Here is a 23,408-nt window from a genome sequence, read left to right as displayed (position 1 = left end):
CCTCCTAAATTTTAGTCGATGTCCCATCGAATGTTTAGACACGTGCATGGAGTATTAAATATAGACTAATTACAAAACTAATTATATAGTTTGCGACTAATTTGGGAGACGAATCTTTTAAGCCTAAATAGACCATGATTTGACAATGTTTGCTACAGTAAACATGTACTAATGACGGACTAATTAGGCTTAAAAAATTCGTCTCGTGAAGTACTGATGAATTATGTAATTTATTTTTTTATTAGTATCAAACACTTCATATAACATTCTCCCGACACACATCCCAGTCGCCGGTCCAACACCACATAAAACCTGGCATCCGATATTTTGATTTTCGCAGGTGCAGTGGTAACTCGTCCATGACCAAGGAAAGTACAGAGCTACAGAGGCATCCGCTTGACCCACAGGGCACATGAATGGCCTCCCCGGCCACACGTGTTTAGTTCCCACCCTAAATTCCTAAGAAGTGGTACAGTAGTTATCACATCGAATCTTGCGATACATGTATGGAGCATTAAATGTATACGAAAAAAACACTAATTACACAGTTTTGTTGGAAATTGCGAGACGAACGTTTTGAGCCTAATTACTCCATGATTGAACACTATTTGCCAAATAAAAACGAAAGCGCTACAGTAGCCAAAATTTTCAAATTCGGGGAACTAAACACGGACATACTCACCAAAAGCTCAACTGCACGGCTTGAAATCGAATGATTTGCTGGAAGAGGTTGCTGCTGCAATAAATGGATAGCCAACAGGGCCAGATCACGCTAATTAATCGTAGCTCGGTACAGTGGTGGGTGTGCACTGCAATTCGCAAAAAAAGAAAAAGGTCCAGATCACCACCTCAATACTTTCATGATTTCTGTCTCCTCATGATTGTCTTGCCTATCAGCATCACATTAACATGTGTATTTTATGGTTGTGGAGGGTGTTAAACTGCAACCATCAGCCCCAGTGCAGAGTTCACTTCACAATCACAGGGAGATCACTTCCTGTACAGTATTTCCTAACAGAATTGCTTTCTCCTAGACGAGAAAGGATGATGGAACGACCACCCAACGCCTGCTGAATTGGCGGGTGGAAGAAGAGTTGTTGCTGTGCTCGCTTCAACATTCTTGCAAGCTGGCATTGCAGACAGAATCTTAAGTGCACAATGAATGATCATTTGGACACTCTTGCTGTCTACAGTAATGTATTTTGACCATAGCTTTTTCTAGGCTTATCTGCAAGACAGGCAAAAAAAAAAGAGCTTTTCAATTTCAACAGCAATGCAGTTTTATTTGGTACGTATCATAGGTGTAAGAACTCTGTTCGCTTGAGCATATAAGCCAGAATCAGCCATACTTTTTCAGCCATGGAACAGTATTTTTCTGTCACGACAAATTAGCCCTACAAATCAGCTACAACAGCAATAAATTCTGCCGGACAGAGCCGAAAACGACTGTTGTTTTATGAATTCCGTTGCACACCCCAGATTCTCTATTGAACACTTCGATCACTGAGCAAGAAACAGTAATTCTGGTACGGACACTTGATTAATGAGGCACAAGCATAACAGTTCAGATCTTCAAAACCAGCCTTTCTCATGATATGCTACCATGTGACCTGCCCGCTGCGCTGTATATGTTCTAGGACTTGTGACAAGTTGAGAAAGAGAGGTCTAGACATCCAGGTTGTATGGGCTAGGAGGTCCTCCCTCTAGGTCCCCTACACATTTCAAGCCATTTAATTCAAATGGGCGGCGGAAGTTGCAGGTTCAGATTTCAGAATGGGGTGGTCTATACACGGAAAGAAATTGGCACAAGAACTGCTGACCTTGCAAACTACCTACTCCAGTAATTCATACCAGTTCCCCTGGAGTGACTGATTCCTCGTCTTACCCAAATTTTGTTCCCACTTTGTTCCTGCCTACAGCAGAAACCTTACAAGGTAGCAGGGTAGCTCTTGGCCTCCTGATAGCTTGACCTATGAACTAGTCCAACCATGGTTTAAAAGGATGGGATGGGAACTAATTTGCACACAATTAATATATATGTGATATTAAGATTTTGCTTAAATAAAATCTTTTACTTCTCTTCTATTGAGCATCTCTATTTTGGCCATTGATTTGACAGTGACAGCCATAAAAGATGTATTTTTCTTTTAAGAACAATCGTTATCCAAGATCCCTTGTTGGATCCAGAGCCATTTAGAGCAACAGAAATCACTATTACTATCTTTATTATCATTTGGTATTCCAGTTAGTTTAAGGGTCTATATTAGAATTTGGCACAGGGTCCATATATTTTGCAGGACGGCACTGAAGAACATCGTTTAAAAGATGATTGTGAGGCCTAATTGCTTCGATACTTAGTACAGTCGAGTATCAAGTTAACATCAATAAAGTTTCAGGAAAAAAAAAAGTTAACATCAATAAGTTCAACCAATGCCGTCCCGCCGTCCATTGCTGTCAAATTGAATTGCCTAGGCAATCTAGTGTATCCTCACCGGCTATCACTGTTGGAGGCGTGTCAATGACAATGCATTAGCAGTACAGAATCATAATAATCTGTCCTTGAACCGAAGTATCTAGGCCACATGATTGGATTATTCAAAGAAGGTTTGTTTTGATCTCTCTTTCGTGTAAGGTATATGTCTAATTGACATTTATCTGACTGGTATGGGAAAGGATGTTAAGAGATGTGGCCTTCCTGTGACTAGTCATCTTCCATCATGTTGCCAACCGGTAGGGGTTCCTTGTGAATACCAGTCCGATGGTGTCATAGGATTTAACGTCCAACAGTAGATCAGCATGTTATGCATAAGGCCCCGTTCGTTTCCCGGAGAATAGACACCGGGAATAATTCTTGGCCAGAGCCGTTACTTAATTTATATAAGTTTTCGTTATCCGGAACTATTCCGGGCATCAAAATGCCCTAACCGAACGAGGCCTAAGGAATCAGAGGAGTAGCGTACCGGATGTAAATTTATAGTGGTTTAGGTACAGGGCCTTTGCCCGTGGATAAAGCTTCTCTATACGCGGTGTGTTTGGGTTGCAGAGGTGCTTATGTTTGGTAAGGGCCTACAATACATGGATCAGGGATGATTGCTGACATGGAGGACCCTACCCCTCTTTATATAGTCCGGGGAAGGTTTTACGCAGACCAATCCCAATTGTATCTAGCCGTTTTTAGTTCATTATTACAAGGAATATGAGTCATCTCCAAGTGGATCTCTACAAATTGGTTGCCTTCTAAGCATATCTAGTCGATGCCTTGTACGCCAAACTAGTCGAGGTACCCGTCCAGCTTGAGCCTCTCGTTCCGCACGTTTGGTCCACCCTGTCCCAGTTAGGCTATTTTTCTTGCGGCTACAGTACTCGGTGCCCATTATAACAAAAGATGATCATTCTATCAGCCTAAAGAGTTGGTTTTCTACACCAACTATGTATTTCTCTTTCTTCAAAACAACATCCTCAACCTTCATTCAATAAAGGGTACATAACTTTTACTACGCATCTAGATATACATTATGTTTAGATACATACAGAAAAGCTAGAATGAATTACAATTTGGAACGAATAGCGTACAAGGTAAGATGTCTAGGATAGAGATGTAGCCAAGGTAAAATAAAATTGTAGAGGCCAAAGGATAAGATTTGAGTCCAAATTAATACTAGTGAGAAAATTCCTTCGTTGCAAATCTATACGGATCCCTTTATTGCCATTGAAAATTGTGTGTTCCTTTTAATGCCATTGATTCTAACTTTTTGATACTGATTCTAACTGTCTTCTTTTGCAGTGGCCAAGGGAGCAAAGAGAAGAGAGAACGATTTGACCAAGGGAAAAAGGAGGGTATAATCTGTATTTGGGCAACATAGACAAAGACTACTTTCACTTCATGATCAATACCTATGCAGTTTCTCGCAAAAAAAAAAGATCAATACCTATGCAGTTAAGTAAAGTGCAATGTAAAAAAGTAAACATTTTCCACCATGCATTGTACTTTCACCTTTTTGAAAAGATGCTCGGTTAGTGCCTAGTAGGCTGTTTATTGGAACAGTACGACAGGCTAATTTTCTTTTACATAAACCCTCTATGAATGCTAATTAGCTTGCATCCAGGCACTAAAATAAAAATGACAATGCTCTAAATGATGCAAAAACGTAACTTTGGTACTTGCGAGAATTAGTACCACTATACCAGACATTATCTGCCACCAATACTTCGACGTTGCTGAATGTGGCAGTGACTAGTGATGAAGGACGAAATTGCACTCAAAAGAGGCTCTGCTAATTGACAGCTGCCAACCATTCAGGCACAAACATTGGGAAAGCACTCAGAATTTATATAGGGCCTTGTTTAGATTGAGGTTAGGAATCAGTATTTGGCACTGTAACACTTTCGTTTGTATTTGACAATTATTGTCCAATCATGGCCTAACTAGGCTCAAAAGATTCGTCTCGTAATTTACAATCAAACTGTGTAATTAGTTATTTTTTTTATCTATATTTAATACTCCATGCATATGTCCAAAAATTTGATGTGATGGAGAAAGAGTGAAAAAACTTGCAATCTAAAATGAGAGGAAGCACGCCTGTCATGCCTGTAAATCAGGGCTGGTGGGTATATTCACAGCAGCTTAGTTGTGGTTGGTTGGCTGATGAAGTTCATAAATCTGAGTTGTACTAGAACAGTGCCGCCTGTGCATTGAATGGCATTTAAATGGTGTGGGTGAGCTCTCTTGAATGTGTGGACAATGGCACCCCCCCTATCCCCCAATTCTGTTGCCTACAAAAACCATTGGAATGCAGACTCATGGTTGTGCAGGAGACGAAATCACAGGGAAACCAGGAACAAGGCATCTACAGAGAATCAGAGCTGTCTGGGTGAAAGGGCAAAGGGACTAAGGGCAAAGGCAAGTAGAGGCCAACTGGCTGAGCTTGGTGTCTCCTCCAGCTTCCTCTCGGGGCTGCCATGGATTTGATCAGCAGAGGGGCGGTTTTCAAGGCCCTGGTGTTCCTCTGCTTCATCAGATTATCTCATGGTACATTTCGCCTATCCCATTCTCTGTTCTTCACAGAGACTTGAATCATCTCCCTTTGAAACACTTTGTTCAGCTCCAGTCTTTTGGAAGGGCCTTGAGTGATCGAAGTTTCCCACAGCCATGTTAGAGTTTGATAATTGACAGCTTTCTTTCATTCTTTCTGTCTGTCTGTCAGTTTTATTCTGTTTCCCAAGGTTTAACTTGACATTTTGGTTTCACTCAGAAGTCAGAAGTTAAGATTTACCATGCTGCTTGGCATCAGTACTGCCTTCTTTTCCCCTAAATTTTACTATTGTTTCTTAGTCCTTTAAGTGACACATGTTTATAACATCTTAATTTAAAATAATGAGACATACAAAATTGTTAAGAAAAAGCACAGAAAAGTTGGAGAGGGAAAAGAAGGGCAGCAAAAGGCGCACCTTTTTGGCATTTGTAACCTGTAGAATGAATGTAATAACCAGGGGACCTAAAGAATGGTTATTAAGTGTTAACATAACCAGAAACAAATAGTAACAGTTCAGAGAATAAAGAGATTGAAATCTTTACTCTGGAACCATGCAGCTTCAGAAAATAACCTGGAACACTTGAATTTGCAGGAAGAGATCATTTAACAAAACTGAATCTCCCTCCCTTCCTGAAGGCAAGCAGGTCTCCCACGTTTCAGCATGAGGCATATGACTATATCATTATTGGTGGGGGCACAGCCGGATGCCCATTGGCAGCCACGCTGTCCCAAAAGTACAAGGTACTCCTGCTGGAGAGAGGTGGGTCTCCATATGGTAACCGCAACATCACGTTACTGGAGAACTTCCACATTTGCCTGGCCGATGTTTCACCACAATCGCCATCACAAGGTTTCATCTCCACTGATGGCGTGATAAATGCCCGTGCAAAGGTCCTGGGTGGTGGAACCTGTATCAATGCCGGCTTCTACAGTCGGGCAAAACCAAGGTACACAGTCTCATGTAATGCTTTTACAAACAAAGTCAAATGACAAATAATCTATATGGAATTACGGATAATGAAATACGATAGGCTTAACTAGACTGTAGGTGTAGTGATGTCATATTCTCTAAACAGTGTGCATATCTTCTTTCTTAAGCAAGATTGCATTGAATTCTAGTTTGTAAACTATAAAACATAAATTAGCCAGCGGAAGAAGCCTAACTTGGTCTAGTAGACACAATGTTTCATACTTTCAACATGTTTAATGGAAGAAGCCTAACTTAGTCAAGTAGACACACTTCTTCAGCATGTTTACTCATGAACTAACCAGTCCTACATCAGCTGTTGTTTACACTATAAACTACATGGAAGCCATAATGATCATACCAAGATGGATCCAGCTTCCAGATTTCACACTTACCATAAGAATACTTATCTCTACACCTGACTGGATCTCTACAGAACTTTTTCATATCACAATTTGAAATTTATTAGGAATTTCAGGAAGTGAAAGTGATTGTGGAATAATATAGCATATAAATTTCCATGCTGGTAGTCAGTTGAATGGTTCAACTCGTCTCGAGGAAAGTAGGTAGGGCTGTCTTGCCATGTGGTAGCATAGATGAGGAAGAATCTAGACAAATTTTGTTAAAGTCAAGTACGAATAACTTCCTAGAATTCCTTACGATACTAAAAGTTCTGATGAATTCATACCAGCAAAAATTTTTTTGAACATAAACGGCAGGAGCTCTGCCTTTCAATTAAGATGAAAAGAGTCATATGTACAAGAAGGGGCAAGAGCCGCATACCACCAAATTGGAATGTTCAATACCAATTGTCTCTGAAATTTCTTCTCTTGGTTAGTTGTTGCTGAATGTACAATGATTTCTGAACCTGTCATGTCAATAGTGCTAGCAGAATGTTACTGTTATAAGTTTGTAATCAACATTTATGTGCTTGTTCTTTCAGCTTCGTGCAGAAGGCAGGCTGGGATGCAGAGCTGGTCAACCAGTCCTACCCTTGGGTTGAAGAGAGGATTGTTCATTGGCCCAAAGTCGCACCTTGGCAAGCTGCACTACGGGATGGGCTTCTGGAAGCAGGGGTCTCACCATACAATGGATATTCTTATGACCATCTCTATGGAACTAAAGTTGGGGGCACCATATTTGATGAGACTGGGTACCGGCACACGGCTGCCGACCTCCTTGCTGCTGGAAATCCTAACAACCTTAGGGTGCTACTTCATGCTAGCGTGAACAAAATTGTTTTCAACACGGAAAAAGGTAACCATTGTCTAAGTAACAACTAGCTATTGTAATCCCCCAACTCAACAGCAGACAAAATTATTAGTATAGCTGAAGCAAGCAAGCAAAAAAAAAAAAAAAGGTGGCCACCGTAAAGACGTATTATTTACAGTAACCTCATCTCTTACACAGGCAAGAGGAAGCCAAGGGCTATTGGAGTTCAATTCAAAGATGAGAATGGAGGGCACCACCAAGCCTTCCTCAAAAGGAAGAGGGGTAGTGACATCATTGTTTCTGCAGGTGCAATTGGCAGCCCACAGCTACTGTTGCTCAGTGGAATCGGACCGAAGAATGAACTCAATAAGCACAATATTTCTGTAGTACTTCGCAATGAACATGTGGGTAAAGGAATGTCAGACAATCCAATGAACTCAATCTTTGTACCTATGAAGAATCCGACAAAGCAATCTTTGATTGAAACTGTCGGAATAACGGATGCTGGCGTGTTTATTGAAGCCAGCAGTGGTTTCAGTCAGTCAGATGATAGCATCCATTGGCACCACGGAATCATGTCTGCTGAGGTTTGGCATCTTTTTTTCTTTTACTCGCATATGGTTTTCTAACTTCTTATATCCTTACCAGCATCCTGATGCATGACGCTAAATATTTTTATGCAGAAACAACACCCTACAGTATTGATTTTAAGAAAATAGCTATTTACATATCTTGATGAGAGACAATTTCCCAACTTTTTCCAAAGCTGCCGTTCTTTAATCTTAAGTTTATGGATGCTCACGATAGGTATATAAAAGAACCAGGAATCTGATTACATGTACACGGAAGTTCATATTATTCAGCAAATAGATGTTGACTTAGAACCATATACCTCCCAATTGTTAGCACATAAAGTGTATATATTCCGGCACTTTCCTGTCATAATATTTTCAAACAGAGTAGGGGCATTAGCAATATTTTTGTTGTAAGCATAAGGCACGAACAAGTTTCCAGAATATTGGGTGTGTGTTGTAAGGTTCTTAACACCCCCCCCCCCCCCTCTTTTTTCATCATAATACAAAGAAGCTCAGCTTTCGTACGTGTTCGAGAAGAAAAAATATTAAAACAGAGTTGCGCCTAACTCAAGTGGTTGGGTGAGAGGTGTGGTCATGCACCCAACCACCCAGATTCGAGTCCGCTTTTGGACTGAATTTGGGTGCCTATTTCTCTTCTGGATACAAAACCACCTACTTCCTCTTAGGTTGAATCTCGTTCCTACAGTGGGGGCCTCCCCTGCTATATTTTCTGCTAAAAAAAAGGTTGGATCTCGTTTTTATTAAAACAGAGTTTTCTTTGTGAATTATGTGTAGGCAATAAGTTGAAAGGAACAGAACGAAACTCTCTTGAGCTAATATAAAGAAAATAAAAGGTTTAGCATATGCTCACTTCCCCATTTTGAGAAGCATGGTAGCTTTCAAGCTTACCACTAATGAGTTTTGTAACTTCATTGCAGATTGGGCAGCTATCAACAATTCCACCAAAACAAAGAAGTTTTGACAAAATCCAAAAGTATGTACAAAACAAATATAGCCTACCCAAAGAAGTATTTGATGGAGGATTCATTCTTGAGAAGATCGATGGCCCACTGTCTACTGGCAGTTTAGTACTTGTGGACACTGATATCGATAGCAACCCCAATGTCACCTTCAACTATTTCCAGCATCCACAGGATCTCAGACGATGTGTCTATGGGATAAAAACAATCGAGAAAATATTGAAGACAAACCATTTCACTAACCTTACTGCCAACGGTGCTGGATATCCAATGGAAACGCTGCTCAATATGAGCATATCAGCTAACATAAACTTGATACCCAAGCACGCAAATGACACCACATCCTTGGAGCAGTTTTGCAGGGACACAGTAACAACCATCTGGCACTACCATGGTGGATGTCATGTGGGTAAGGTGGTCGATCAACACTATCGGGTGATTGGCATCTCAGGCCTCCGTGTGATAGATGGATCAACCTGGTTTAGTTCACCAGGAACGAACCCACAAGCGACAGTCCTAATGATGGGCAGGTACAGAACAAAAACTACATATAGTTCTTGTCTAGAATCAAACGGATTCTGACTTCACGCGCTGATATTCCTTTTGTTGTATTGATGATCAGATACATGGGAGTGAAGATTCTAAGGGAAAGATTAGGACGAGCAGCTGGAGTATAACAGATTCATGGACTTTATCCAGTTCATTAAGTAAGAATGTGACTTAGGAGATAAGTACATAGTAATTTTTTAAGCGATTCATTAAATCGCCAAAGAAAGAAAAGCTAGGGGCTCAATTTGTATTGTTATTGTTCTTATATGGTCTATGTAGCACCCGGTTTTAATAACAAAACCAGATACACACCATATGTGAGCCTAGAAAGTCAAATCTCACATATAGCTATAAATAAAACTAATATCAAAAGACAAATGTTCAATATATAACGTACTTAGTATGAAAGGTATAACCCTGGACAACAAATGGCGGAAAGACAACTCCGATCTTCGGGTGAAGACTCCAATTTCACAGGGACAACTGACTAGTTGATCACAAGCCTAACTTCTTCAAACTCTAGCAATCCGGTACCCATCCGAGATTTTTATCCAAATAATTGAAAAATAAAGCAAGCGTAAGTACATGTCGTACTTAACAAATATAACATAGGGTTCATGAGGCTGACACTGGTTAACTGCGATTAACTTTTAATGAGTCATGATTTTAGCAATAGAGTATCAACAAGTTTATTCACAAGCCCATATAAACACATGATCAGGTAAACATGAATAATGAATAGCATAAACAGTAATCATTAGTGAGCATTTTCATCATCAATATAATCCGTGTTCATCATCATTAACCATTAATGATCAACTATTCCGTAAGGGTTACAAGGCCGCTCGTGACATTGAGCACGACTGATATACCAGTTTTACACTCTGCAGATGTTGTACACTTTCACTGTGAGTCGTGATTTACTCTTTCGCCCGAGGTAGCTAATCTCTTGACCCACTTCCAAGTAAGATCGGCAGGGTTCACTATGAAGCCTTTCAAAGGTTCGTCTAACAAGTTAGGGTCATTAAATTCACTCGGCAAACAGATGTAGAGCCCCCTTCCCGATGGCACAATGACGCACAGCCTATACATAAGGGGACAGATGCCGCACTATACCCGATTCGGCAAGCTATTCTTACACCATTAAAGGTAACCACTAATAAGCTAGAAAAGGTCCTCATACTAAGCTAAAGTCAGAGCCATGTAGCCCTCACAGCTATACTGTAAGTCCTGGATGATCACTTACAGATAAGTCCTTAGGGAGAGAAATCTAGAGTACCATAAAAACAACCCAATGCTCTAGCCCCCTTGTTCTATATTGCTAAAATATATCTTTTAGTGTTTATTGCATATTCCATTAGTCAAGTTACAAGATCATGGCTGTAGTTGAGCACTAGCATCATATTTCCCAATGCAATAACTCATAGGAATCGTACAGGGTAACAAAGTACTAGGAAATCCTTAGTGGTAGTCAAGGTAGACACATGCAGTATGAATTAAATAATTAAAGATGTATAGGATAACAAGAAAGATCTCATGCTATACTTGCCTTAAACTTATATCCTCCTTCCAATCCAAATCTTCAAAAAATCTTCTTCTTGATTCACCACGTATAGCTCACCGACTAGACATAATCATAAAGCACCACACAAGCATCCATGCAATCATACACGAAGCAAACAATAGATCTAAATTAGATTAGTACACCAAACATAAAATCAAGATGAAACATTTGTAAAACGAATCTACGTCTCGCTACGAACACATAGACGCAAAAAGCACTCGAATCAGAGTTATAACGAAAAAGATATAACTACCAAAAGGTTTACTTTATACGTGGAAAAGAAAACTATAGTCTTTATTTATTTTATAAAAGTATATATAGAATATTCTATACAAATATCTAAATCATATTAAGTCAAATTAGCTTTGATTTAGAAAACCAAGAGAAAGCTAATCTTACTTTATTTAGAAAAGATTAGAATGAAAAACTAAGTTGCTTTTATTCGAGAATAAGGAAAACTATAAACTCCATTTATTTGAAAGATTATAAAACATATATAAGATATTTCATAAAATATATATATTGAATTAAGTCAAATTATACTTGATTTACAAAAATAAGGTAAAACTAATCATATAATTAACTAAGGTGAAAAGCCTAAGTTGCTTTTAGTTGAGAAACTAATTACATATAGATTATTCAAATTACTATTTATTCAAAAGCTCTAAACATGCTAAACAATGTTACTAACACGTAGATTGCATCGTTACAAACCTATCACATCTTGAATGGATCAAATCAGAGCTAAAACGAATAAGTTACGATTTAAACAGATTTCCTTTATTAAAATAATAGATTAAATCTAATCATGAATTTTAAAAGTTGAAAATATATCTAACAGTAATATAAACATGTAGATTATGGAATTACGAACCTAACGTGAATGGGTCAAATTAGAGTCAAAACGGAGAAAATATGGCCTAATGAAAATAGTGGCAATTTTGTAAATAGATGGAACTTGATTTTTGAATTAAAATAAATAAAATCTTATTTTTAAACCTGGTCGAGGATTGCGGGCACTATTTAAAGAAAAGGCAGGAGTCCTTTTGAAAGAAACCAGGGACGGCGTGTTAGATCTTAAAAATTTACGAGGGCTCTTATGAAAGTATGCCGGCCGAAGAGGTACGGTAGGATCTGATCCGTTGGATCTGTACTGGACGGTGGAGATTAGATCGGGAGTGGGAGGAGTGATCGGTGGCGAGCCCAGGCGGCGGCGCATGGCTGGAAAAATAGAGGAGGTCGCTGGCATGGTCGGGTTGGGCGATTCCGTCCACCATCTGACACAGGAAAACCACGGGGAGAGAGAGGGGATGACGACGAACTCAAAGCGGGGATCGGAAAAGGCCGCGAACAAGCGGAGGAGGTACCAAGCTCGATTTCGCGGCTCGACAATGACGGCAAGGTCATGCACATAGTTGTAAGGTCGAGATGGCGGACTAGTGGGGGGGTGAATAGTCATTTTCTAAATTTAATCACGTCGGCTAACCGAAATAAATGTAGAATTAAAACTATCGGCCTGGCCAAGACTACACCCCTCTATCTATGTTCTCTAGCACCTTGCAAAGATCCTAATTAAGCAATTAAAGTGTCGGGCTAGCTAGAGCTCATCTAATCAATTCTGTAAGCAAGGTCACACAAACCTATGCCACTACTTCAAGCAATGGGGAAGCTTCTACACATGCTAGTAAGCAAAAGCACAAAGCCACCTCGGCTCACTAACAATACTCAATAATAAGGCTACACAAGCTAAATTATAGAGCACAAATTACTTAGTTACATAAACTAAGCAATGTGACTAACAATGTTACACAAACCAAATTAGCCATGCAAGGGAGCTACTTCTATGCTGCACAAGCTAGACGGTAACTAGCAAGCTACACAAACTAACTAATTACAAAAGCAACCACACAAGCACAATGTATATAAAAGTAATACAAGCTTATATTGCACGGAAAGCAAACCACCGAGAAGATGATGAAGACAATGTTGACATGATGATTTTCTCTTGAGGTTCACGTGCTTATCAACACGCTACGTCCCCGTTGAGACAAGCCCTAAGGTTGTCGCCGGTCCTCTTGCTAGTGGTGACCCATAAGTCACTCTCCCACGTGGAGTGCTTACCACAAGCTCTAACACTTGATCCGGCCGAACCACTTGTCGCCTTTCGCATCTCGCTCTACTAGAGTTGCTCTTTGCGACTCCCACGGGACGAGCACAATGCCCCTCACAAAGCTCTTCTCCAGAGCACCGCATAAGCTTCTTGTGGGCTTCGACGGAGACCACCACAAGCTGTCTAGGAGGTGACAACTTCCAAGAGTAACAAGCACCACCGGTTTGCAACTCAATCACCTAATGCCACTCGGTGCAACCTCATGATGCAATCACACTAAAATCGCTCACTCACTCAATCAGATTAACACTATCAAGCTAGAGTGAGTTAGAGGGCTTCCAAACACTCTCAAGCACGGACACAAAGTCCCTCAAGGTGCTCTACATCAGCCATGGCCGAGACACCCTTCTATTTATAGCCCCCACGAAAATAGAGTCGGTGTACCTCTTCACTGGGCACTGCTCGGGCCGACCGGATGCGCCGGTCGTATCGACCAGACGTACCCTGCCAGCGTCCAGTCAATGGATGCACACCACGCGTCGCCTCCGTTCAACCTCAGTCGCTTGATCTCAATGGTTGGCTTCACACGCCAACGGTTAAGTTGCGACCAGACACAGCACAGTGAGATGACCGGACGCTGCTACGCCTAAGTCCGGTCGTTTCCAGAGAGCTCCTCGAGCCTCTATTTTGCGACCGGACACGTCCGATCACAGGTGACCGGACATAGCTCAGCGTCCGATCAGCTCTGGCTTCTCGTGCCTGCCTGCATCTGGTCACTTTCACCGCCAGCGTCCAATCACTTCTAGAGAGCTCCCTAAGCGACCGGACGCGTCTGGTCACACATGACCGGACTCGCTCAGAGTCCGGTCAGTCTCTGCTGACTGACCAACTCCTAGAGTTAGCCACCGGATACGTCTGGTACACTCAGTGAAACCCTGTCTTTTCTGTACAGGGCGTCGGTGGCACCATCGGACTGTCTGCACTCTATGGACGGACACTCTACCGGTAAAGTCTCGAACAGCGTTCGATCAAAGACCGACGCCTGCACATTCACTGTTGTCACTGACCGGACGCACCGGTCCTGTCGAGGTCAGCGTCCGGTCACTCATAGTGACACCTTCTCGCCTCCGTTTCTTCACCGAGTTGATCCATTTCAACTCTAACTTCTTTTCCTCTACAAATGGGCCAACACCACCAAATGTACACCACCATATGTATGTGTGTTAGCTTTTCACAAATATTTTTTAAAGGATTAGCCACTCCACTTGCCACGCCACTCGCTCCTAGCAACGATGCAAAGTTAGATCACTCGAGTGGCACTAGATGACCGATATGCAAACAAATTTGCCCCTCTTGATAGTACGGCCATCTATCCTAAACGTGGTCATCAACTTCTCTACACACCTATGACCGGTGAAATGAAATGGCCTAGATTATACCTTTGCCTTGCGCATTCCATTCCATCTCCTCCAATGTCGATGCAGTACATGCACCAACACGATCAACAATGATATGATCCACTTCATATCATCACGTGATCATATTGGTTCATCGATCTTAACTTCACTTGCTCAAGCTTCACCGTCATGCGGTTCATCGCTCTAAAACCTCCAACTTGCCCTTCACACTTGCAAACGGTCCATCAAACCAAGTCATGTCTTGATCTTCTCCACCTTGATCGCATGACTCAATGTCATGTCTCATATGCAATGAGCTCCTTCATCATCACATGCTAGAGCTTTGCAACATCTTCGAGCCATTTCCACCTTCATGACACATGTTGCTCACACACATGTACCTGTGTACTAATCACATGTGTATCTCACATAAACACAATTAGTCCACCTAGGGTCCCACGTGAAAGCAGGCGCAGCAGACGTGGGCGTCCAGACATCCGGGCGCCAGACATTCGGATCTAATTTTGTTATGTTAAACATACCATCGTGTACATTAAGCTACTCACTCAATCGTGAGGAATGCAACGGCTGACGACGACCATATGATTGTCTTCCCAAAGACATGCAGCTGTATGTTGTTCTCCATGACAGTTCACATGGAGTTAACCAGAAGCCAATAAGCAGGAGCTAGAGTCTAGCAGAGGGGATTAGTCAATATTAAACTTAATATTCATATAACATTAATTAGCAGATTCAAATATTGCAGGCGTAATTACCTATATTCTCAGAAAATAAACTGAAAAGTCAATTCAGCATCCTTTTCTAGCATGTCGACGATAGATGAAGTAACCTTTTTAGCCATGTCAGTTACCTGTTGTCAAGTTATAATCTAGTGTCAATAATGAAGTAACCTTTCTAGCTGCGTGAGTTTTACTGGAAGGAGACTCCTAGTCGGTCGTTGTAGCCTTCACAGATACTGTCTGCGAACTTATGTAAAGGTTGTCTCCCAGGCCCAGGCGGACGGGAAGGCTGAAGCACTGAGCTCAGGTCATCATCAAGAATTCAGGATTGCTACAAGCTTATTAAGGACTCCAGGAACTGCTCCCTCCCAAAAAGAATTACGCTATGGTATATGTGTTGGTCAATTTTTTTTAAGTTTGACCAGCTTTATACAACATGTTCGGTAGGCCGTAAACGATCGTGGATTATTTACTGCTGGCTAGTTTGACTAGTTTGATGTGAGAGAAAAATACTGTTCCAACTAGAAATTTACGATCGTATACGAGCAAGCCCAGCCTGCCGAACAGGCTGATAGAAAATATTAATAACATTTATATCATTAAATAAATTTATTACGAAAATATATTTAGCGATTCATCTAATGGTACTAATTATATACTATAAATATTATTTTTTTATATGTAATTGGTCAAAGTTAAAAATATTTGACTTTTCGGTAGGTGGGAATGACATTCTTCGTGGACGGGAGGAATACTTTGAGTATATGGTCCACGGGTATTCTCACGGAAGCCCTAACCAGCCCTCAGGACAGGGCCCGGGTGGACTGAGCCGGCTGGCTGATCGAAATCGGATTCTACCAAACACCCATTTTTCTACTTGGTGTAAAGGCATAAATAGATATACATGCATGTAAGCATATAAGTTGGATCTGATTGTAACTGAATAGAGCACCACAGCCTGAGCCAGTCTCATGTGCTACTCCACTGATGTGCTAGATGTGATATACGCCCCATATTCATTGCTGGTGATAAAAAACACTATCATAAGAGCTTAAGTTAATCAATATTGAAAAAAGGGATGAAATATAGCGCGTGTGAAAGGAAACAAACACCCATGTTTTCTAGTAATTTGGCCAAAATGTTCATTTGGTGCACTTATGTCAATACTAACTCACGTACAACTGCATCTTCAAGATATACTCTTTTAATCATGTCAAGACCTAGGGCGGAACTAAATAGGATGTCCAGTAAGAACATAGCGCTTAACTTATTTATTAATCATGTCAAAACCTATGGCACAACTAAATAGGTTGTTCCACCAAGACAATAGTCAATTATTAGTCATGACACGGACTTTGACTGCGGAGGCCCATGGCATAAGAAAAGAGTTAGATGTGGTAAATTTAATTAAGAATTGATAGTAAAAGGGTAGAATTTTTTTTGCGCAAAGTAAAATGGTAGAATTAAACTGGTTAAAAAAAGTGGCAAGATGTTCTATGAAATTTCTGAAAATGTTATGTCGACATCCTTTCTATTACAACCATCCTGCCAACAAACCCTACAGTTAAATCTATGAAATTCCATAAAATTTTCATAAAAATACGGTTTAGGTAATGCATAATTTATATTGTGATATTCAAGGAATTCCACAGCATCTTTACATTACCCAATATACTTTGAACGCAGCAAGGCTTTTTTTTCCCTCGAACATGCAACCCAACAGATGACAAAGCTTCAATTTAAACACCGATTCATAAGTACAATATTCAGAGATACCAACATCACACATATTTACATCAAACAAAATATTTGGGAAAAAAAAAGCTCTTGGTGCAGTGTGGACAACTGGACATTCATTTACGCCATTGCACCATCATGGTTTCCAAATCAACAGATGCTAGGGTCTAACAAATTTGATCATTTGACACCATTTTCATGACGGGGTGCACTTGGCCTTCCATCTATGGATCCTACACAGCAAAATACATGCCTAGCTAGCTACCCCCAAAGAAAAATAACCAATAACTTTACAACTTTGGCAGCAGCCACCCAAGAGCCCACCCAAGAAGAAACCCAGCTCCAGCAAGACCTAACCCAACAGCAAATAAGATCGCATCAAAGAACCCGCCTCCCTTCTTCTGCCTTCTACCTTTCCTCCTAGTCCAATGTCTCTGTTCCTGACCCTGTGTAGGCTTCTCTTTTAGGGTTAACCATGGAAGTTCAGGTATGATGGCTGCTATCTGATGCTCTTTGTGCTTGAGCTGCAGGACAATATTCTCCAGCTGCATTATTTTCAGCCACTGATTGCAAGCAAAGAGATGTGAGGCCTGTCGGAACAAAAGCTTGATGACATCGTCTTTCTCATTGTGCGCTTTCTTGGCAGCCATATCAGCTTCTCTAGCACGGGTTTGTGAATGGCGGAGTGCCTCCAAAATCTTGTCTCGCTCTGAAGCATTCTGGAGGGTTTGTTTGCTCTCCAATCTGGTTGTGCTACTGCTAGAAAAATATTGAGCCACGCTGCACATAATAAAAATGAGATGAAATGAGTATGTGACCAGGATACTAAACAAAATTATGGACAAAAGGGAAGACATTTGAAAGTCTTCAAGAAGGATGTATATAGTATATATATGTGAACTGTGTACCCTCTTGCTGACAATAGACATGCAAATTTTACTAAAGCTTGATAAATTTTGAACAACAAAAAACAATATTAAATTAGACTGCATATCCCACCGTAAGAACCAAAGTTATCAAGCTTTATTATCTTCTTGCATGCTAATTATACTTGTAATATGCTGTTGATGAATTTTCTATACCTCAGATACCCATATATGAAATGAAACAAAATAAGCTGCAAGTCCAGATACAGTTAGGAAAAAGTACACCTAATGCCATGAGGGTAATGCAGCTAAGCTGAAGAACGCACACCTATATGTATCATTCCTTCCATGCTGTTCCCAAACTCCATTACCATATAACAAAACCAACTCATCTGTACTTCCTGTGCTATAACTACACTCGATATGGTCACAATGTCCAGGACCAGGATGTGACACTCTTCCTGCAGGAGATGAAGGTCCCCCATAGTCACCTATATGTTTGTGAGTATATGGTTCTGTCCTGTTAATACGTACTGTCTGGGTAGGCCTTGGTAGATCACAATTCTCAATGTGCTGTGTTGCTCTTTCTGCAACCAGTGAAGCAAGCTGGTCCTCATCAGCGATCTGCCACCATGGTCGAGTCTTTTCACCTTTCCAAGGTGCATCCATATCAAAATTAGCCTTATCTGGGTTCTTCAAAGGTGCTTGGTCAATACATTCAAAATCTTGGGATTCATTATCCTTGTACAAACAATTGCTGAGAGTTTCTATGCACTTAGACACTTGAGAATAGCTACCAACAGTCTTCATCTCTTCTAAGCCTGTTTCAAGGGAATACTTTGTAAAGGCTGACGAAACCATCCATGGAGGATCCAAAACATCCCCAATCTTTTCAGTGCTGGTGTCAACTGCTTGACAGAGTAATATTTCCTCATGTTTAGGTTGTGGCGCTGAATCTTCCACTTGCTTCTCATGAATGTCCCTGCCCAATGAACACAGCCGCTCACTAACAATATCCTTCTGGATCCCAAAATTTGGCTGTGACTGAACCCACCATCTGAAATCTGGTGGCAGATTAGAATGCATGGGATTCCATCTCAAAGGCACTAAACTGCAGATGGGACGATCTGCAGAATTTCGACAGTTCCCATTGTTTGTACCATGTTGTTCAGCCGATGGTGGACAGCAAGCTAGTTTTGGAGCTCTCTTCCTGTCCTCCTGAACCAGGCAACGGTTTGCAGCACGTTGCCAAGCAGCCCTTGCTTCAGCAGCAGACATTAGTTTCACCGATCACAAAACTGTCCATAACAACAACAAATTGTCAAAACCTGATAAGCAATCGCCCACCGAAATAAAACAAGAAATTGGATGAATATCCATCTCAAAACAGCAATCACATTATCCAAGCGATGCATAAGTCTTCATGTTGATAAATACTAGCATGTAAGCATACTTCCTTGACAATAAGAAAGATGCCAAATGCCCATGAAACAGAAAACTCACTATTACTTTATTATATCCTAGATCAAGTCATGCAAGCGTCAATGAAAATGTAAGCTGGGTAAGGTTGCATGGAGCACAAGCTGTGGCCAATACTGGCAATACATAAGTATCGAAGCTTAGGATACAGATACTAGACAAATAAGTAGCTTATGTTTCTGTCGTCCATCGAGATAAATAAGCCATAAAGCAGTAGGAAGAAAAGGATGCATAGCTGAATCAACAAGTTATATTGTGATTTAGCTCATCATTTTTAGCTTATTACAGGAATTTAGGGTGATTAATGTAACATGAAGACAAAGACAAATCAGCTGAATTGACTGGCAGTACCACAGTACATTGTCAAGTTTATTGCCTCCCACTCCTTCAATGATTCAATCCAATGTAAGGATGCCACTTGCCACCATTTGGGTTTTAGACAATATACAGTAGATTATTTTCCTAATAATTTGCCAACCAGTTGTAATGATCCCCGAGAGTTGTGCTAATGTCAAATGTGTTGCGTCTATTGGAAGTTCTGATTAATCAAGAAACTCGTTCCCGAAAGAAGAAAATCATTCCGCGAGGCTGATTGTAGACTCGCTATTTTCAGATAGCGCTATTGAACAAACAGGCCAATTATCAATCTGCCCTCCGATGTGTCATTTTGGTTTTGGCACTCAACTCTGTGGACGGCTGGACCCAGTAATAGAGGACATCGGTGTACACATGTACACCCGATAATTTTTGCAATCAAATCGAAGTTAGTAGTCATAATACACTTCAATTACTAGATCGGAACCTCCGAATACAAATATATGAAGTTAGGGATTGGTTGATCGGTTTCGCACGGCAGGAAGTGAAGAGAAGGGGGCGGGAATACCTGGTGGGTGCTCGTCGCCGGCGGAGGGCCGACCAAGACCTGTCTACCTGGCGTTGAGCGGCGGCAGTGGTCCCCCAATCGTCGCCAAGGGAGAGAGCCGCGCGGGGTGAAGGGAGAAGCAAAGGCAGGGTTGAAACGCAGCCCGCGACGGAGCTGGCCGGGAGAGGACGGCCGTCGCCGTGGCGTCGGCTCCTCGTGTTCTTGGGCGTGCGGCGCGGGGGAGCTAACCCATCGGCTTTATGGGTGGGGCAAGGCCGCAAGAGTCGAAAACAATGGATGGATGGTGAGCGAATCCGACGAGTCCCACAGAAATGGAGGAAATCAAGAAACGATGGTCGATGGCAAGCGGATTGGGTGGAGTGGCAATGCACCATTCTTTTTGTTCCGGCCTGTCAGTTTCCGGGCCCGGGGATAATGACTCGTGCGCTTTTTAGTTTTGTTTCTACTCTCATGGTTGTCACACATTTAAATAGCGTCCTCCTAAATTTTCTTACAAATTTGCCATCCGAGTGAAAAGATTTCTTACAAGTTTACCAAACACAGCCATTTTTGCTTGTGTGGCGTGTCAGTTCATGGCGTCAACATGGGGCGCATAGCGAAAAGACCAAGTTGCCCCTACTCTCATCACCATTAACCCACGCGGCTCTTTTCTCTCTCTCATGCCCAATCCATTCGGCGGAGGCCGCCTTCGCCTCTTCGGTTCCCCGTCCCGAAGCCGCCAGTCACCATCGCTGAAGCTTGCACCAAATGCAAGATACACGAATGTGCCCTCATCTCTCAACCCTATTTCCTGCTCGGGTTTGGCTGTGGGTTTTAGCTAGGGTTTGTGGATTGATTGACTAGAGTCTTTGTTTGATTCGATTCTGCTAGAAGAAAGTTCTACCAGCACCTACCTCACTGCCACCTGAGCCATCATCACCGGCGTTCCTCAGTTCTAGTGCTTCCTAGTAAGAAGATTACACCAAGAAAGAATCGGTTGGCCACCAAAGTAAAACAGGCCTCCCTAGCAAAGAAGTGAAAAAGCTGAAACTCTTGGTTGCCTTTTGGGCACTGTGTTGTATTTTGGTAGTTGCTAATGTCAAGTTGTAATAGGAGAAACTGATGTTGTCTTTTTGGGTCTGATGGCCACTATGTTCTGTAAGGCACTTACCAGCTTGTCCTGGTATTCTACAAATTGATGGCATGTTCTATTATGTTGAACCTGTTAGTCATGTAACTGTCATGTATCTGGCATGTTCTGTTTTTAGTCATGTTACACTTTGCATCTTTGTAAATAACATGCTACAAAACATTCAATTCAGGCAACATACTGCGTCTTGGAAACAACACGCTGCATAAATTGGACACCATTTCATTAGGGAAACATACTGCATACATTGTTTTTCATTCATCAATGCAAAATACATTGGTCATCAGTTAACATCCAAGAAGATTACTGCTACTTCCTAACTCACACCAGCACTACTACTACAACTACCAGAAAAGTCAACATCTCCACTGCCCAGGTCAAATGCTCTATCTTTCTTTCCAATGTAGGATTCCCCAATGTAGACGTTTGAACTGCTTCATCAGGAACATAGGGATTTCCAATAGAATTGACTTCTTCAATCAACTCATCCGGTGACTCTTCCATAACATCCAAGTTCATCACAATAAATGCTTGAAACCATCATCATTTTCAGGTAATCCTATTGTCATTCATAGAAGCCACACCTGCCAGGCATCTACAAAATAACCAACCAAAATGCATACATCAAAATCATGGGTTAACGCCATTTTGTGAAGACAGGCAACTCAACTTACCAATTCTATATTGAGCGGGCATTTGAAGAAACACACTACCATAGTTCCAATCTGTCTTGACCCTTAGCTCAATCACCCTTGCCCTTCTACACCGTAGGCATATGACCAGAGGGAGCCTTGTCTCCTTCCCCAATGGTAATCGAACCAATGACGGCTCCATTGTAGGGGGTTCTCCCCCTAGAAGCATTTGATCCGCTACACTAAACTATCAGAGATCTCCCCAACCAGACATTCTATGAAGCAAACAAAAACCATAGCCAATCAATTCGCAAACCCTAGCCAAAACCCACAGCCAAACCCCTGTGGGAAATAGGGTTGAGAGATGAGAGCGCATTTGCACACCCTGCATCAGGCGCAAGGCATAGGCTTCGGCGACAGAGGAGGAGGCCGATAGCAATGGTGATTGGCAGCAACAGGATAGGGAACGGAGGAGGCGAAGGCGACCTCCACCAAATGGAATGGGCACCGGAGAGAGAAAAGAATTGTGCGGGTTAATGGTGTTAAGGGCAGGGCGGCTTGGTCTTTTAGCAATGTGCCTCCACATTGGCACTATGACCTGGCACACCATCCAAGCAAAAATAACCGTTTTTGGCAAATTTGTAAGAATTTTTGGGAGGATGCTACTTATGTGTGACAGCCGAGAGAGTGGCAAAAAAAACCCCATGACTTGTAGGCTGCTTGGAAAGGGAAAGAGGCCGAGAGGATTAGAATGGAAGTGCATGCTAAATCCAATCTTCTTCTACTTTTACCCTTCTTTTGGAATTTACCAGAGGCCTACGGAGCGTTAATTAATAATGACCTGTCACTTCTCGCTTGGATCTCCACTCTCCACCTTCCTCGCGAAAATGTTTGGATGAACTTGTTTTACCTTTTTGTCTAAAAACAAAGGGATGGATTTAAGTTGACAATAGTGTTCTAAATAGCGAGCTAAGGTGTCCAGTGGAGTCTTCAGAAATATACTAAGGCAGTGTTTGGATACATGTATATCTACCTCAATCCACATGTGTTGGAGTGAAATGGAATAGAATTTAGTTCAATTCCACTCCAATCCACTTCAACACATGTGGATTGAAATGAATACATACGCATCAAACAAGGCCTAAGTAAGCTATAGCGGTCGCTGTAATTACGCTAAGGCACTTAGTGGTTTCTTAAAAAACACAAATATTTATTGCTTGGCGTTTGCTCATTTGCATGCATGTGTCCGGTGCCAACTATTACATTCTCTGTTTGTGCCAGCGCTTGATTGCTTGTACTACCATTTGGCAGTGTATTTGTTGCGTATAGGCAAAGGAGACGGCTGTGTTGCATATAGGCAAAGGAGACGGCCACAGCCGCGACCTCTGCAGTCACTGTATATATGCAGCTGCTCTCGGCCCCTCATACTCGTTGTTCGTAATTAATGGCCATTGTTGCCTCGACACACATGGTCACCGCGCCACCACAAAAGTTTAGAACAAAGAGCATAGCCTTGGAAAATGCACAGGGAGGAACTAGAGATGCTAGTTTTGTG

At 41.6% G+C, this 23,408-nt stretch overlaps 2 protein-coding genes and 1 long non-coding RNA gene across 4 annotated transcripts; 1 reads left to right on the top strand and 2 right to left on the bottom strand.

The window, feature by feature from the left end:
• Nucleotides 1-1,074: 1,074 nt before the first annotated feature.
• On the bottom strand, nucleotides 1,075-5,656 carry LOC136473431 (uncharacterized). The gene is made up of 3 exons (XR_010762614.1): nucleotides 5,576-5,656; nucleotides 5,449-5,495; nucleotides 1,075-1,228 (listed from the first exon to the last, which is right to left on the bottom strand). It is a non-coding gene; the product is annotated as an uncharacterized lncRNA (long non-coding RNA).
• On the top strand, nucleotides 4,793-15,520 carry LOC136473429 (protein HOTHEAD-like). 2 transcript variants are annotated; one of them, XM_066471077.1, is made up of 7 exons: nucleotides 4,793-5,029; nucleotides 5,626-5,980; nucleotides 6,944-7,257; nucleotides 7,411-7,799; nucleotides 8,726-9,297; nucleotides 9,390-9,474; nucleotides 15,398-15,520. In XM_066471077.1, the coding sequence occupies exons 1-6, from the start codon at nucleotides 4,960-4,962 to the stop codon at nucleotides 9,442-9,444; spliced, it is 1,755 nt and encodes a 584-aa protein (XP_066327174.1). In that variant the 5' UTR covers nucleotides 4,793-4,959; the 3' UTR covers nucleotides 9,445-9,474; nucleotides 15,398-15,520. The 2 variants fall into 2 exon arrangements, with proteins under 2 accessions (XP_066327174.1, XP_066327173.1); XM_066471076.1 differs by lacking the exon at nucleotides 15,398-15,520 and having other exon boundaries at nucleotides 9,390-9,695.
• Nucleotides 15,521-16,798: 1,278 nt separating this feature from the next.
• Nucleotides 16,799-20,420, bottom strand: LOC136473428 (uncharacterized). Its single transcript, XM_066471075.1, has 3 exons — nucleotides 20,093-20,420; nucleotides 18,059-19,028; nucleotides 16,799-17,644 (listed from the first exon to the last, which is right to left on the bottom strand). Exons 2-3 carry the CDS (start codon nucleotides 19,006-19,008, stop codon nucleotides 17,155-17,157), a joined length of 1,440 nt encoding a protein of 479 aa, XP_066327172.1. The 5' UTR covers nucleotides 19,009-19,028; nucleotides 20,093-20,420; the 3' UTR covers nucleotides 16,799-17,154.
• Between the last annotated feature and the right edge of the window lie 2,988 nt (nucleotides 20,421-23,408).

Source organism: Miscanthus floridulus, chromosome 8, assembly GCF_019320115.1.
Source record: "Miscanthus floridulus cultivar M001 chromosome 8, ASM1932011v1, whole genome shotgun sequence".
Lineage (NCBI taxonomy): Eukaryota > Viridiplantae > Streptophyta > Magnoliopsida > Poales > Poaceae > Miscanthus > Miscanthus floridulus.
This window is presented reverse-complemented; position numbering and strand designations above follow the sequence as displayed.